This window comes from Bison bison, unplaced genomic scaffold (genome assembly GCF_000754665.1).
Source record: "Bison bison bison isolate TAMUID 2011002044 unplaced genomic scaffold, Bison_UMD1.0 scf7180017864516, whole genome shotgun sequence".
NCBI classification, from domain to species: Eukaryota; Metazoa; Chordata; class Mammalia; order Artiodactyla; family Bovidae; genus Bison; species Bison bison.
The window spans coordinates 4,024,578-4,042,061 of NW_011495069.1; the positions used below are offsets into that span (position 1 = coordinate 4,024,578).

The following is a 17,484-nucleotide window of genomic DNA, read 5'->3' on the forward strand; positions in this document are numbered from 1 at the left end:
GACCACCCTGCAGCGTCGGGGGAGGGGGCTGGCCGCCGGATGGAGGGGGCCGTCTTGTGGGCCCAGGGGGGTGTTCTCGGGCCCCCCCCCGCCTTGCCCTCCATCTCGGCTCTGGGTGCCTGGCCCTTCACCAGACTTCACACTTGTGATGCGGGTTCATGGGTGAGCCGGGCGGGCAGTGGAAGTGTTCCGAGAACTCCTTGGAGTTGGAGATGGAGCCGATGACCCGGAAGCGGGAGGGGCTGTGGGGATCAGTGATGAGACCTTCGTGCGAACTCTCGGGGGTGCGGACGGAGCACCAGACCTTTGAGGGGGTGATAAAGGAGAGGGCAGAGTCACTGCGGTCCCTGAGGCCGCCAGACTGGCCCCATCACTGTAACAGGGAAATAAGCGCCCCTCTGGTTCTGAGACCCCCATGACAGGCCTGCCACCTGGGTTAGGAGGAAGCAGAGGGCTGGGGGCCTTCATCCAGCTTCCTCTCCTGCAGCCAGACCAGCTGAATGTCTGTCCTGGGCATGTGAGATACGCTTCACCTGCACAAAAGATTCTGCCCCTAAACCAGTTTGAACACTTTGCACTGAGTCCAGATCACTCCTTTCCTGGGCAGAACCAACTGACTCGTGACCTTGTGGCTCTGGGCACCAACAGAAATCTACACGCTGATTGCCAACTCTAGGGACGACCTGGGACGCCTTGAGTTTAAGACATTTCTAGAACCGCAGAACTGGGAGGGCCCTTAGCCATCCAAGCAAACCTGTCCTCTCCTCTACTTGATGCAGGAATTCCTCTAACAGGGTTCTCGACCCTTCCTTGAATTTCTCCAAAGATGAAGCTCGCCCTCTTAAAGGGTAAATGCCCTGTGGACGGACCCACGAGCTAGGGCTTCTCTATTTGAGGAAATTTGCCTTTTGGTTTTCAGCGCTCCTAGAACTCAAGATGGCAGACTGTGCCTGGGTATTAGTTTTTCTCTAAAGAACTCACCTGTGCAAAACTCAGGAAGAAGAGCTGGTTGTTGGTGAGACCCAGGGTGGGCAGTGTCTGCTCAGCCCCATTCTTCTTGACCCAGTTCTGGTAGGCCTGTGGGGAGAACAGAGCTCAGGGTCCCCGTGACACAGGAACAATCGGGGTGGCAGTGAGGGGCTAGTGGGGGCGACCTTCGAAGATACATCCTGTTGGGACAGGGCCTGGCTTCTGGGGGTCTTGGGCCTCAGCTCTGAGCCTAACTCAGCTTAGAGGAGCTGCCCTCTACCTGCACTCATCCCAAAGGGAGCTCATTCAACCCCACGGCTTTAAATACCACCTCCATCTAAATACAGATGCACCCTGCCAGCTCCAGCCTTTCCTGGGAACATTCAACTGCTCCAGCTGGACATCCAAGATGCATTTTACACACACACACACACACACACTGCTTTCCCATCACAGTAAATGATGCCAACCACAAAAGCTGAGCACCAAAGAACTGATGCTTTTGAAGTGTGATGTTGGAGAAGACTCTTGAGAGTCCCTTGGACTGCAAGGAGATCCAACTAGTCCATCCTAAAGGAAATCAGTCCTGAATATTCATTGGAAGGACTGATGCTGAAGCTGAAACTCCAATACTTTGGCCACCTGATATGAAGAACTGACTCACTGGAAAAGACCCTGAAGCTGGGAAAGACTGAAGGCGGGAGGAGAAAGGGATGACAGAGGATGAGATGGTTGGATGGCATCACCGACCTGATGGACATGAGTTTGAGTAAACTCCAGGAGTTGGTGATGGACAGGGAGGCCTGGCACGCTGCAATGCCATGGGGTCACAAAGAGTCGGACACGACTGAGCAACTGAACTGAACTGAACCACCTAGTTACTCAGGCCCAAACCCCAGGACCCTCCTTTGATTCATCTTTCAATCAACCAAACAGCCCTACTCTAACCACATCTCACCCTTCACGTTGCTCTAGCCCATCTCTTGCCTGGACAACCTCACAGCAGCTTTCTAACTAGTCTCCTTGACCTCAAACTGGTCCAATTCCAACCCCATCCCAACAGAGCAACTCAGGTCATCCTCATAAAGCAGGGGCTGGCGACATTTTCTGTAAAGGGTCAGAGAGTAAGTCTTTTCAGCTTTGGAAGCCAAACAGTTTCTCTGCTGCAACGGCTCAAGGAACACCCTGATAGATGAAAGCAATCACAGGCACCATGGAGATGAGTGGGTGTAGCTGTCCCCTCTCTTCCACAACTTTGATTTATTTTTATTGATTTAGCCAGCTAAGGGCTGGATGTGGTCCCCAGGCTGTAGGTCTGCTGACCTGGTTGTAGAGGGTGACGCAGATCCTTCCCCTGTGCAAACCCCCGCAGTGGCTCCCACTGCAGCCAGAATAAACCCCAAGGTCCTTGCTTAGTCAACAGAGGCCGTAGCCGGGACAGCCACTCCTCCGGCCGCCCCTCCTGCACCGGGCCATACCCTCCATCCCTGCCACGTCCTTCTTCCTGTCCTGGGCTGTGCGAGGCTTGGGTCCACCTCGCGGCCTCGGCATTTACTCTTCTTTCCCTGCCTCTTTCTCACCCTACTAGACTCCGTTCAAAGGTCATCCCCTCTAGAAGGCCTCCCCTAACCACCCTCTCCCCTATTTCTCTTTATTCCTTTGGCCTGTCTTGTCTTCTTCATCTTATCAGCACCTGACATCATCACATTTATCCATGGAGGTGTGAACTGCCTTCCTCCCCATCCCTGACACGCTACAGTTGGGGGCTTCATGAGAGCAGGACCCATCGCTGTTTCGTCCCAGAACCACCAGCACCAAAACAGCGGGTCAAAAGTTTGCAACACACTTTCCCCGACTAACAGACGTCGGGCAAGTCACCGGATGTTTCTGGGTTGTTTCTGGTTGGTTCTGTCTCCTGCACTGCTGCTGCTGCTGCTGCCAAGTCACTTCAGTCGTGTCCGACTCTGTGCGACCCCACAGATGGCAGCCCACTAGGCTCCCCTGTCCCTGGGGTTCTCCAGGCAAGAACACTGGAGTGGGTTGCCATTTCCTTCTCCAGTGAATGAAAGTGAAAAGTGAAAGTGAAGTCGCTCAGTCATGTCCAACTCTTCGTGACCCCATGGACTGCAGCCTACCAGGCTCCTCCGTCCATGGGATTTTCCAGGCAAGAGTACTGGAGTGGGGTGCCATCGCCTTCTCCATCTCCTGCACAGTTGGCGTGAAATACCTAATCGTAGAGTTCCCAGCGGCCCCGGCCCACAGGCCTCAGCACACAGCATCTCTCGGGCTTCCTGCTCTCGCTGCCACAGGGAGGAGGAGGAGGCTCTGCCTTAGCCTCTGGCATCTCTCTCTTCCAACTCAGCCAACATCGCCGAGGGCCACCCCGGACTAGACCCGGAGCCCAAGCCGTCACGTGCCATCTCTCTCACACCCAGCAATGCAGGGACGAACACAGCCACATGCACAGAGGCTCAGGGAGGCTGAGTGACTCACTCCAGAACCAGGACTGGAGCCAGAACTGGCTCCGTGAGCAGTGTCCCCCTCCCTCCCCGCCCTGGCCCACCACTGCCTGGGTCAGGGGCGGCTTCCCCTGCAAAGGGAGGGACAGGCAGGGCTTCAGGTGGGTCCAGCCCAAGCCCGTTCTGGTGACCCTCAGTGGGGGGTGGACTTGGGGTACACAGCCTGTGTGTGCCAGGTCCAAGCCGGGCGCTTCACAGACACCCTTTCACTCGGTCCGCACTGCCACCCATTCCACAGATGCGGCCACTGAGGCCCAAAGACGCCGTTGTGCATGCCCACCACTCTTAACCGAGAAGCATCTGGACAGACCCAGAGCTGGGTCTGGGGTGTGCAGGGAGGGGCCTCCTACCCGATAGGCCGCCTTGAGGCCCCCGTTGTCGGCGATATTTTCGCCGAGGGTGTGCCGGCCGTTCACCGGCTCCCCGTTCACGCTATAGTTGCCGTACTGCCCCACCATGCACTCAGTCTGCTGCTTGAAAGCCTCCACGGACGAGTTCTTCCACCAGGGCCGGAGGTTCCCATCCTTGTCGTACTCTCGGCCTGCGGGGTCAGAGGGCAGCGTCAGGCTGGGCGGGGGAGAGACACAGCTGGGCACTGAAGGGCCCGGATGCATCAGCCATCTGGGGTGGGTGGGGGAGGGAGGAACGTGACCCGCCTAAGGACCCGCACGTTCAAAGTTCCGGTGGAGCTGTATTCACCGTCGAGGCTGGTGAAGGGCCCCTGACCCTGCGCCCAGTGGCGGGGGGAAGGCAGCGGGCAGCACAAAGGTCACAGGAAGGTCCTGCCTCCTCATTTTGTCTCAGGGTCCCCAAGGCAGGAGGCAATGAGGGGGATTCTGGACGTTAGCTGGTGAGGCACTAACTCTTCTACTTGTCGTTGGACCAGAGAAGTCTCTGGGGTAGTGGAGAAATGTTCGCTCCCCACTGACTACAGGGGGAGCACTGTACTACCCCCCAGCACCTCACACCTTCGGGGAGCGGGGTGTCCCACTGTGAGCCTGCCCAGTCCTCATAATCACCACATGATCAGCACACCCATTTTATAGATAAGAAAATAGAGGCCTGAGGAAATGATGGGGCTTGTGAGAGGGCACACAAATTGGCAGGTGTCTGGGCCAGGATTTTAACTTTCCATCTCCTCCTGTCTCCAAGGCTAAGATGCACAGGAGCAAAAGCAGCAGCAGCGGTGCCAGGAAGGTGGGATTCATCTGAAGAGGACCCCGAGGAACCCGTACCTTGATCATCAAAAGCATGAGTCAGCTCGTGGCCCACGACGACGCCGATGCCGCCGAAGTTTAAGGCACTGGAAGGGGAGACACGGGGGTGAGAGTGATGCCGTGTGGGACGGGCCCACCACTTCCTCAGTCTGGAGACACAGCAGAGTCCTGCAGGGCTCCAGCCGGGCCCAGAGCCAGTCACAACCTGGAGAGCCAGCTGCACTCCAAGCACCGTGCCAGGCACTGCCCTCTTGGGTCAGTGCGAAGAGCTAGGCCTCAGTAACTGACTGTAAGGGAGCAAATAGAGGTGTGGGATGGTTCAGCTACTTTGCCCAAGGGCCACTCAGCCAGCAGAGAGCAAGCCTGTTCAGATCCAGGCCTGTGGGGAATTCACTTCTGAGACTTCTCACCCTTCCCAACTTCCCAGCTGAGACTGTTCTAGAATATCACTAGAGGGGCACTCCCCTGTTTGGGGCTCCTGCCTCCATGATGGTATCACTGACTTGATGGACATGAGTTTGAACAGGCTTCCGGAATTGGTGATGGACAGGGGAGGCCTGGCATGCTGCCAAGAGTCGGACACTACTGAGCGACTGAACTGAACTGCCTCCATGATGAGCCCTGAGTTCTCACTGTGTAGGGACTCTGAGGTCTAGGAGACCCCGGAGGGAAGCACAGGGAGTGAGAGTGTTGTTTCCATGGCAACGTCTCCTGGCCAGTGGAACAAGGAGCCCTCGGTGAGACAGGTTTGGAGGCGGGCTGACCCAGCTGTCAGGCTGGCCCGGGGGGGTCTGCTGAGGGGTTGCGGGGGGGCAGGGAGGAGATGGGATGGACCCTCAGGAGCGTCCTACTTGGGTGAAGAGCGGGTGTAGAATGGCGCCTGCAGGATTCCGGCCGGAAACACGATCTCGTTCTTGGTGGGCGAGTAGTAGGCGTTCACCATGGGCGGGGTCATGCTCCACCTGCAAGCGAGACACACGTGGAAGATCCGACCTCATGGAGGGCGGTAGGCGGGGACAGCCCATCTGGGGCGTGTCGGGAGCCCTGAAAGTGTGGATTCCGCTGGACCCCGGCCCAAGGCATGCAAGCATGAGGTAGCACTGCTTTTGAGAGAGGAAACTAGAAACACCCAAATGTCTGTTAGGAAGGAATTGGTTGAATTCGATGTCACATCGCACAGTGGAACGGTGAGACCCCGGCAAAGAGCGAAATGCGTTAACTAGTAAGGACCTACTGTACAGCACGGGGGGTGAGACTTCTCAAGGCTCTGTAAGGCCTATACGGGGAAAGAATCTAAAAAGAGTGGATTATGTACGTGGAGAACTAACTGGTTCATCTCGTTGTACCCCTGAAACTAATGCAACCTTGTAAATCAGCTGCACTGCAATAAAAATTAAAAACCAAAAACGAGAAAACAGCTCCCCGTTCTCCACCATGGTTGTGCCATTTTACACCTCCACCTGCCAGGCTGGGTATTTCCAGGTGCCCAGCATCTTCTTCCGCACTAGAAACTATCAACTTTAGGATATTTCCAGGTGCCCAGCATCTTCTTCCGCACTAGAAACTATCAGCTTTAGGATATTTCCAGGTGCCCAGCATCTTCTTCCGCACTAGAAACTATCAGCTTTAGGATATTTCCAGGTGCCCAGCATCTTCTTCCGCACTAGAAACTATCAGCTTTAGGATATTTCCAGGTGCCCAGCATCTTCTTCCGCACTAGAAACTATCAGCTTTAGGATATTTCCAGGTGCCCAGCATCTTCTTCCGCACTAGAAACTATCAGCTTTAGGATATTTCCAGGTGCCCAGCATCTTCTTCCGCACTAGAAACTATCAGCTTTAGGATATTTCCAGGTGCCCAGCATCTTCTTCCGCACTAGAAACTATCAGCTTTAGGATATTTCCAGGTGCCCAGCATCTTCTTCCGCACTAGAAACTATCAGCTTTAGGATATTTCCAGGTGCCCAGCATCTTCTTGCGCACTAGAAACTATCAACTTTAGCCGTGTTAGCAAGTGTACAATGAAATCTCATTTTATATTTCATTTCATTTCACTATTAAAAATGTTGAACATCTCAAAAAAAAAAAACACAAGGAACAAAATGGACCATTCTACACTAAAAAGTCATGACTCTCTAGGCTCAAAAATGAGCGTGTCAGCAGTTTTCAAAGTGTGCTGCACGGATACCTGGTGAGATGTTGCTGCTGCTGCTGCTGAGATGGGAAGCCCCCAACTCCCTTTCAGGGGCTCTGTGAGGCCGAAACTATTTTCATTAAAATAGTAAGATGCTATTTACCTTTCCCACCGTGTTGACATTATACGGATGGGGGAAAGGCAACGCTGGGTAAAACTGCCGGAGCCTCCGCTGAGTCAAGGCAGTGGTACCAGTTCAGTGGGTCACCATGTTCTTCACCAATAAAAAAAAAATAAAATCTGTTCACTTAAGAACATCCTTGATGATGCAGCATAATAATTACCTTCATTAAATCTAGACCCTTGAGTGCAAGTCTCTTAACAGTCTGTGACCAGATGGGAAGCACTTGTAAGCATTTCTGTTTTTATTTCTTTTTTTAAACTTTTGGTCACACTGTGGCGTGTGGAACCTTAGTTCCCTGACCAGGGATTGAACCCACGTCCCTGCATTGGAAACATGGAGTCTTAACCAGTGGACCACCAAGAAGTCCCAGCATTTCTGTTTTTTTCACGGAATGCCATTTGTACTTGAGAGGATGATGGGTGTTTGACAGGCGTTTTCTTGAAAAACAGTGAGCGCATCACCTCAAGCAAAACAACTGACGCGGTTTGTTGCCAATGAGAAAAACTCAAGGTTTCAAAACAACTGAAATTTCAAGCAAAAACTTGAAAAACTGGTGTCGGCCATGGCAAACTTGATAGCTGTCCAATACTTAAAGACTTTTTTCTCTTGAGGTCAACAGCAACATTACCCGATGTAGACTTTTTTCGGATATATAATGTATAATGAAGATGGCACTGTTAGGAAGATACATGAGACTCAGTGAAGCACTGTTTTCCAAATGGCCACTGCATGGTGTTGCAAAGTCACCCGTGGGCAAAGGAAGGATCCATTCAAAGCGCAAGGCACACTGATGGAACAGTAGTGCAACAAAGTGAAAAGTTTACGAACTGGTTTCAGACTCTGCGGTGCAATTAACCAGACAACCTTATTTTCAAAATAGAAACAGAGACACAGAGTAAAAAACAACCTATGGACACCAAGGGGGGAAAGGAGGGTGGGGGGATTGAGAGGGGAATTAACATATATACACTACTGATACCACGCTGCTGCTGCTGCTGCTAAGTCGCTTCAGTCGTGTCCGACTCTGTGCGACCCCATAGACGGCAGCCCACCAGGCTCCCCCGTCCCTGGGATCCTCCAGGCAAGAACACTGGAGTGGGTTGCCATTTCCTTCTCCAGTGAATGAAAGTGAAAAGTCAAAGTGAAGTCGCTCAGTCGTGTCTGACTCTTTGAGACCCCATGGACTGCAGCCTACCAGGCTCCTCCATCTATGGGATTTTCCAGGCAAGAGAACTGGAGTGGGGTGCCATTGCCTTCTCCAAAGCATGAAAGTGAAAAGTCAAAGTGAAGTCGCTCAGTCGTGTCTGACTCTTTGAGACCCCATGGACTGCAGCCTACCAGGCTCCTCCATCTATGGGATTTTCCAGGCAAGAGAACTGGAGTGGGGTGCCATTGCCTTCTCCAAAGCATGAAAGTGAAAAGTCAAAGTGAAGTCGCTCAGTCGTGTCTGACTGTTCACGACCCTGTGGACTGCAGCCCACCAGGCTCCTCCGTCCCTGGGATTCTCCAGGCAAGAGTACTGGAGTGGGGTGCCATCGCCTCACTGATACTATGAATCAGATAGATAACTAATAAGAACCTACTGTATAGCTCAGGGAATTCTGCTCAGTGCTCTGTGGCAACCTCAATGGGAAATCTGAAAAAGCAGGGACATACGTATGCGTGTGGCTGATTCATTTTCCTTACGGTAGAAACTAGCACAATATTGTAAAGCAACTATACCCCAATAAAAATTAATTTTAAAAAATTACTGCCTGCCACGTTTTGGAGTAGTATCAACGAGGCATGTACACATGTATCAAAAGGACTGCTAAAATATTCTTTCCTTTTCTAACTACATGTCTGTGTAAGGCCAGAGTATCTTTACATATTTCAAAACGATACATTGCAACAGACTGAAGGCAGGAGCAGATGTGAGAACCCTGCTGTCTTCCATTAAGCCAGACATTAAAGAAACTTGTAAAAAGTAAAACTATACCTCTCTTTTTAGTAAACTTTAGAAGAACAGTTCTTTTTCACAAAATTTTCAGAAAAGTCAGTACAATCCCCGTAAACAAGTTTTTGGGGGTTCAATGATTTTTTTTTGAGCATAGAAGAGGCTCAGATGGTAGATATTAATGAAAAATTTGGCCTCCCAATGATCATTCTGATATGAAGGACCAGTGGGGAGTGGAGTGAGACAGAAAGGGTATTTTCTCCGAGAGCCTAGCTAGTCACTATGTCTCCTCCAGATGAGTCCCACAGATATGCATTACATGTGGATACATTAATGAGTAGGAGACTTAATTTAAATGGAAAAGTTTAAGCTAAAAGACTTCTAGTAAATTCACAACACTGGGGTAGTGCTTGCACCGTATTCTGGAGATAAAAGACCACTTTCTTGTACGTTTAGGGTGTACCGTGGTTGAAGACAGAAAAAAAAGAGGAAACAGAGCTGTTCAAACCCCTGTTGTCCACAAGGGGGAGCCAGCGGCAAAGAGAAAGAAGTGGCTTTCGCCCTTTGGCTTCCCTGATGGCTCAACAAGTGAAGAATCAGCCTGCAACGCAGGAGACGCAGGAGAAGTGGGGTTGATTCCAGGGTCCAGAAGATCCCCTGGAGTAGCAACTGACAACCCACCCCAGTCTTCCTGCCTGGGAAATCCCATGGGCAGAGAAGCCGGGTGGGCTACGGTCCATGGGGTTGCAAAGAGTCAGACAACTGAATACACGTGCGTGTGCGCGCGAGCGCGCGCACACACACACACACACACACACACACACATCTTATCTGCAGACAATGAAGCAAAGCCTTGAAGGCTGCAGCGGCAGAGCTGGGCAGTGATGTCAGGTGGACCCCCTCTGCCAACAGGCTGGACACTGAGGACACGCGGGCTCAGGCTGATCCCGGCTCCCGGCATCTGAGTGGGATAACACCAGTCCCCACGGCTCAGAGGGCCGTCAGGACAGTTACATCCCCGCACACGATTCAGGCTGAAGGAGCGCTGGGCCCCCACACCCGCCTGCAGGAGCCAGCGTCCTCCCAGTGAGGCCCAGGGACTTACTGATCTCTGTTGGGCGCTTTCCGGAGCTGGTCAGCAGTGACCCTCCAGGAGAAGTTGAAAAACCGCATGGCGTTCTCGAAGTAGAGGTCTGGCACAGCGGTGTACTGGGCAGGAGGGAACAAGTGACAGGGTCAGAGCACGCTCAGGTCCTTGAACGCAAACCCTGTCTTCTAAAACTGAGGAAGCTGAAACCCCGCGTGGCCTGGGCACTGGTCCGCAGGGCAGACAAAAGCAAGGGGCGAGGGGCTGCAGGCTGGGGCACTTTTCTTGGCCCGCATTCTGCTGGGGCTGGCGCCCTCTCCCTTCAGGGGCACACTAAGAGCTTCACCTAGGGCGGCCCAGCAGGGTCTCGGGGCAACAGGAAGCCCGTGCCATCGTGCCAGGGCCTTGGGTGGGCGATACGTCCAGCGGGGTCCAGAACTTTCTGCAATGATGGCCAGGTTCTATGCACGCGTTGTCAGGTACTGTCGACATCAGCCACATGTGGCTCTAGGTCATTTGAAATGTGGCGAGTGCAACCTTTTAATTTAATGAATTAATTGATTTTAATTCTCTAAAGTAGGGACCTGTGGCCAGTAGCTGCCACACTGGCCAGCACAGATCTCATAAATGCAGCTGGGATCTGTGAACTACCAGGGCGCAGGCATGACTGCACACCTTCCTCCCCACTCAGCCTGGCCTTTTGGCTCTTGCCACAGGTGTGAGGTTCTCTCTCAGACCTGCTCTTTACATCAGGGCTCCAGTGAAAGGCCAGGCCCTTGGGGTCCGGACTCTAATCCAGATGGGGTCTACCTGGGCTGTCTCCAGGAGCCCCTCATCTTGTATCATGATACCCTGGAGCATCTAAAATTATTCTCAAGGAAAAAGGCTGCGGATGAGTCCCATATTCTCAGCTGTAATTTTCATATTCTTAGGTTTTAAATATAACCACAACGAGAGGTTATTATAATTTCACAAATGCCTGAATTCACAAATTTCAATTACAAGGTATAAAGCGTTCGGGGCAGAAGCACAATCCATTTAACGGAGTGATTTGCCCAAAGCTCTAACCACCAGGGACGCATCAACCACCCCGCTGCCTAAATTCAGCTTAAACGTGCACCTGGGGTTTAGGCTTCCTCCTTCCCGTTAGCATTTCAAGGTCTGAACAAGAGGCCCAGGTTTCTCCGGGGAGGTGGGGAGAAGCCGGGGGACAGGAGGCAGGTCCAGGTTTCTCTGGGGCTGGGAGCTATAGGGGGCTCCACTCTGATGCTTTTAGGGATGCAGTTATGCCTTCTAGGATCTGGTCGCCCCCCTCCCCCATTATCTCCCACTCATTGAATGGAGCGGACTATGCTGTGCTGGCCAAGGACTGCTGGTAGGTCCTGGGAGGCAGGGGCCACTGGCTGGCCCCAGGGGAGGAAGGAGGAGAGATTGGCCCCCTGGTGCCCAGTCCATCCCCAGACCCCACACCACTTCATCTCAAGACGTCTTGACAGTCATGGTGCCTCCAGCAGCCCACCCAGAGCAGCCTCTGCCCTTTCCCAAGTGGAGGCCCCCCAGGGGCATTTCAGGAATGCAAGGGGGAAGAATGCAAGGGAGCCACTCACGTCATTGAACACTTTGTCCAGCTCCTTGGGGTCCATGATAAAGTTGGGGTAGCCTATCATGTTGTAGATCGCGTCCGCCTGGGCAGGAGAGACACGGAGGACAGTGAGCGCTCAGCAGGGCTCTGTGGGTGCCGGGCTCAAGGTCGGGGCCCAGGGAAAGCAGCCAGGCCCCTCCCGCTCAGGGCCTTCCTGTTCCTTTCTCTTGTCTAACTCTCCCTATCCTTGGGATCTCTGCCTCAATGTCACCTCTCCAGGGAAGCTTTCCGTGGCCTCCCTGCCTCCGCTGGACCATATCCAATCCTTCGTCACATCACTCTGTACCTCTCCCTTGCACATATGTTTTTTTAAATTATATTTATCTGGCTGTGCTGGGTCTCAGTTGCAGCACGTGGCATCCAGTTTCCCAACCAGGGGTCGAACCCGGGCCTCCAGCGTTGGGATCGCAGAGTCTTAGCCGCTGGGCCACCAGGGAAGTCCCTCCCTTGCACACTTAGCATTCTGTTTTCACCCGGTCATTAATCCGAGCTACGTGTTCACGGCTCTCCCGCCATCGTGCTGGACTACCCACAGCATCCGTGTTGGGCTCACCGGCTAGAGCCAGTCCCTCCTTCGCCCACCTCCTTCTCGGAGGTCGCGGCCCTCTGTGCAGGGCCCCTCCCAGCTCCTGGCCAGCCTCACCTTTTCCTTGGCCGATTTCCGAGTATCTTCATCCATCCACTTCAGAGTGCTCAGGCTCTCTTCAAATGCCTTCTTGATCTCCAGGATGATCTCGCTGGCCTGAGGAGACAGTCACGTGTGGGCACTGAACTTGTCCATGGGCAGCGGGCATCCCATGGAGAAGGATGCTGTGGGGCCAGAGACTAAACTCAGATCCTGGCTCCAGGCCTTGTGCTCCGAGGTGCTGGGCTGAGGAAGGGGGTCCACAGCCATGGTTCCCCAACCTCCTTCCTCTAAACGCTAGCATCCTGTGAGAAGAGACGGATTTCTATAAACAGAGCTCCCTGGTCAAATACACTCAGGGCAAGCTCTGGGAACACTGGAAAAGACTCTTACGGCGGGACTTAGGGGTGCCTGTGCCGTGCGCTGTGATTCTTTTCAGAAATCCTAGGATGTGTATCTGTTCTCAGAGGTAGTGGCTCACGGAATTCCTTCTGGATGGACTGGGCTTTAACATCTAGAGAAGCCGAGTTCTGAGGGGTGGTTCCAGAAAGACTGTTCAGGCTAGAGATGAATGTCAAAAGCAGATCCAGAGGCTGAAAAAGACTCCGGAGCAGGGGAAGGGGGAGTCGGGCAGCAGGAGGAGCAGACAGACTGACGACGGACAGAACGTGACTCAGAATCTGCATCAGCCACTAACAGGCAGGTCACGTACGAGGTTTGAGTCAGTTTGCTAACCTCTGACTGCAAATAAAAAATCTGTGCAGTTAAAGTTAGTAATAAAAATGGTACTAAAGGAAATCAAGCCTGAATATTTATTGGAAGGACAGATGCTGAAGCTGAGGCTCCAATACTTTGGCCACCTCATGCAAAGAGCCAACTCGTTGGAAAAGACCCTGATGCTGGGAAAGACTGAGGGCAGGAGGAGAAGGGGGTGACAGAGGATGAGATGGCTGGATGGCATCACTGACGCGATGGACACGAGTTTGAGTAAACTCTGGGAGGTGGTGAAGGACAGGGAGGCCTGGGGTGCTGCAGTCCGTGGGGTCTCAAAGAGTTGGACACAAGTCAGCGACTGAACCCCAACAGTAATGCCACAGCGGCTGCCCCTCCCTGAGCCCGCATTCTGCTCCGGTTGCTGTCATGTGCACAATGCCGTTCAGTCTCCACCTGAGGGATGGACGCGCCCACCTCCATGTCCTTGGGCTCAGAGTATCGTCCCAAGACCCCCCACCAGGAAGAGACAAAGCCGGCATCCAGGCTGGGGCCCAGCTGTCTCCAGGCGCTCAGCCACAGGCGTCCTGTGGCCACCACTTCACGTCAAGCTGTTCTGTCCACATGACCTCTCTGGGCCCTGCCTACCCTTGGAGGTGGAGACGGCCAGACTAACCTCCCTGGGACGCGGGGAGGGCTACGTGAAATCCTACAGACAAAGTGCCTGCCACTATGATCATATTCTCTGTTGTAGGTAACTCAGATTACGCAAGGCTTTAGAAAATGGAACCTTGGAGTTGGGCCGGAGCCCTGGCCCGGGGTAGAGCCAGTCCAGAGCGGATGAGAGCGTGGCCTGGCAGGCTCACGGGGGAGGCGGGTGTGATGTCACGGCCTCCGTGTGTGGGGGGGCACTTACTATGTTCTTGCTGTCCTCAGCGAAGGTCGCTTTGACGAACATGGGGCCCAGGGCGAAGCCCAAGGTGTTCTCTGTATCACTCACACAAAACTTCCAGCGGGGAAGACACGTCTGGAAAACACAAGTCAGAGGGGTTAGTTGACACTGTCTGTCCAGGAGGTGGCAGAGCGGGGTCTGTGCTTCTGTCCAGAACTTGAGGGAGACCTTTCCTGACCCAGCGGAAGTTATTTTAGGCACTGGACCAAAAGGCCCGGGGATCACCCTAATCCCTGCCATCAATCGCTTCCTGCAGAGCACTCCACAGATGCTAAGGTATCCTGCAGAGCCACCAAAACAGACCTGGGAGGCAGATGAGGACACAGTCCACAAGGGGAAGCCGCTGCTCCAGTAGCCCTGCCGCCGGAACCATGACATGCCGGACTGCACACCCCACACCCCTCCTCTCTCCTGGAGGATGCTAAGGATCCTGGTCGCAAAGAACCTTGGGAAGTTCCCTTTCTACCCCCAAGTAACAGAAAACCTCAGAAGGGCTGCAGCCCCATTTAAAGCCTCTTGGAGAAAGAGCCACCACCGGGACCCTGTGGGATGACCGAAGTTCATCCGACCTCGGTCTCACTCACAAGCCCACCAGCCCACAAGATGTGCTGGAGGCTGGGCTGCAGCCTTCTGGAGCTGGGCCTGGGGGCCAGGCACCTGGGCTGGCCTCAGCCTGCCTGCTCCTCTGCCCAGACCGCCTTTGTGGACAGTCCACATGACCACAAGCGGTGGCCCTGATCACACAAACCCCCACGCTGCAGGGAAGCTGGTCCTCTTAACTCTGAAGCACAGGTGGTGAAAATCACCCAGGCTCAGGGCAGCCTGCTTCACAATAGCCATCAACTGAAAACAACCCAGATGCCCGTCGACAGGCAGATGGATGAACAAAATGTGGTATTTTCATACAACAGCACGCGACTCGGCAACAAAAGGGGAAGGAGCGACAGATGCACACGACATGGGTGAATTTCACTGCCGTTAGGCCGAGCAAAAGAAGCCCACATGGCGTGTGGTTCCATCTACACCCACCTCTGGGGGGACAGGGCTGATGGGGGGACCGATGGGGGCGCAAGGGAGCCTCCTACACAGAGCACTCTGGACAAATGGGTGATGGACACGCTCGCCACCCTGATTGGGCTGGTGGTAACGGAGCGATTTCATTTGTCAACACTCACTGAACTGCATACTTAATGTACACATTTTTAGTCCATTCAGTTCAGTTCAGTCGCTCAGTCATGTCCAGCTCTTTGCAACCCCATGGACCATAGCACGCCAGGCCTCCCTGTCCATCACCAACTCCCGGAGTTTACTCAAACTCATGCCCATTGAGTCGGTGATGCCATCCAACCATCTCATCCTCTGTCATCCCCTTCTCCTCCTGCCTTCAATCTTTCCCAGCATCAGGGTCTTTTCCAATGAGTCAGCTCTTCCCATCAGGTGGCCACAGTTTGGAGTTTCAGCTTCAGCACCAGTCCTTCCAATGAATATTCAGGACTGATTTCCTTTAGGATGGACTGGTTGGGTCTCCTTGCTGCCCAAGGGACTCTCAAGAGTCTTCTCCAACATCACAGTTCAAAAGCATCAATTCTTAGGCATTCAGCTTTCTTTATGGTCCAACTCTCACATCCACACATGACTACTGGAAAAACCATAGCCTTGACTAGACAGACTTTTGTTGGCAAAGTCATGTCTCTACTTTTGAATATGCTATCTAGGTTGGTCATAACTTTCTTCCAAGCAGCAAGTGTCTTTAATTTCACGGTTGCAGTCACCATTTGCAGTGATTTTGGAGCCCCCCAAAAATAAAGTCTCTCCCTGTTTCCACTGTTTCCCCATCTACTGGTATGTAGTTGGGCTTCCCACATGGCTCAGCGGTAAAAAATCCACCTGCTCAGCAGGAGACTCGGGTTGCATCCCTGGGTTGGGAAGATCCCCTGGAGAAGGAAATGGCAACCCACTCTAGTATTCCTGCCTGGGAAATCCCATGGACAGAGGGGCCTAGTGGGCTACAGTCCATGGGGTCGCAGAAGAGTCAGACATGGCTCAGCCACTAGACAAAAACTATAACAAATTATACATTAGTTTAAAAGATCCTTAAATACCAGAGGGAAGAAAGAAAAAGGCCCTCCAGCCTTTTCTAAGTTCTTTTACTTCCTGGTTGTTAAATCCATTTAAACTCTCCCCCCACCCTGCCCTGGGTACAGAGGCCGACCACGCAGGAGGTCAGGACCAGAGGACTGTAGCTCCTGGGTTCCGTGAAGGCTCCAGGCTGGGGTGGCTGAATCATGGACCGATTCTTATTCATTGTCTTCTCAAGAGATTCTCTGCATAAACCCATCCATTCATGTGTGTGTTCATTAATTCACATAGCCAGTGTGCTCTGAGCAGTTCAGCTGTACCCTGACAGCTAGGGCTAGGTCCTGCCCTCAAGTGTCTCAGTCGAAGCACCCAGAACATCCGGGGGGAGAAGCAGATGCACAACAAGCCTAACAGCATCAGCACCAGTAGTTAATGCTTATTAAACATCTACTGGGTGCATTACTTTACTGACAAAGGTCCGTCCAGTCAAAGCTATACGGACCTTTTCCAGTGGTCATGTATGGATGTGAGAGTTGGACCATAAAGAAAGCTGAGTGCCAAAGAATTGATGCTTCTGAACTGTGCTGTTGGAGAAGACTCTTGAGAGTCCCTTGGACTGTAAGCAGATCCAACCAGTCCATCCTAAAGGAAATCAGTCCTGAATGTTCATTGGAAGGACTGATGCTGAAGCTGAAACTCCAATACTTTGACCACCTGATGCAAAGAGCTGACTCATTGGAAAACACCCTGATGCTGGGAAAGACTGAAGGCAGGAGGAGAAGGGGATGACAGGATGAGATGGTTGGATGGCATCACTGACTCGATAGACATGAGTTTGAGCAAGCTCTAGGCGTTGGTGATGGACAGGGAGGCCTGGCTTGCTGCAGTCCATGGGGTCACAAAGAGTCCGACACGACTGAGCGACTGAATTGAACTGGTTCTGGGCCCTATTCCCTAGAACGCTCCTACAACCTTACGAAGCAGGTTCTCTCTGTGCTCCTTTGTGGAGTGTGGTACCCTTTAGAGCAGACTTTGTGGGGATCCCCCTGTGTAATCCCAGTCAGCCCTCTGGTAAACAGGGCAGTGATGAGTTATTTCATTTTGCAGATAGAAAGACTAAGCTCCCTGATCTAATGAAGTGATTTGCCCAAGGCTGTGTGGTTAGGAGACTCTTGAGAGTCCCTTGGACCCTGATGCTGGGAAAGATTGAGGGCAGGAGGAGAAGGGGACAACAGAGGATGAGATGGTTGGATGGCATCACCGACTCAATGGACATGAGTTTGAGTAAACTCCGGGAGTTGGTGATGGACAGGGAAGCCTGGTGCGCTGCAGTCCATGGGGTCGCAAAGAGTCGGACACGACTGGGCAACTGAACTGAACTGAACTATGTTAGGAATTTATTCCTAACCTAACTATGTTAGGTTAGGAAT

General features: G+C 53.0%; 1 protein-coding gene across 3 annotated transcripts in view; it reads right to left on the bottom strand.

Annotated features, from left to right (window-relative positions):
- ECE1 (endothelin converting enzyme 1) overlaps positions 1-17,484 on the bottom strand; it is a 117,252-nt gene continuing 99,768 nt past the window's right edge. For 2 of the 3 annotated variants that reach the window (XM_010829982.1, XM_010829981.1), the window contains exons 11-19: positions 13,940-14,050; positions 12,331-12,429; positions 11,653-11,730; positions 10,064-10,167; positions 5,557-5,667; positions 4,724-4,791; positions 3,839-4,029; positions 982-1,077; positions 7-304 (exon numbers count right to left, since the gene is read on the bottom strand). In XM_010829982.1, the coding sequence (XP_010828284.1) occupies positions 128-304; positions 982-1,077; positions 3,839-4,029; positions 4,724-4,791; positions 5,557-5,667; positions 10,064-10,167; positions 11,653-11,730; positions 12,331-12,429; positions 13,940-14,050 (1,035 nt within the window). In that variant the 3' untranslated portion in view covers positions 7-127. Of the gene's footprint in view, positions 305-981; positions 1,078-3,838; positions 4,030-4,723; positions 4,792-5,556; positions 5,668-10,063; positions 10,168-11,652; positions 11,731-12,330; positions 12,430-13,939; positions 14,051-17,484 lie in introns of all 3 variants that reach the window. The other variant, XM_010829980.1, reaches the window with a different exon arrangement.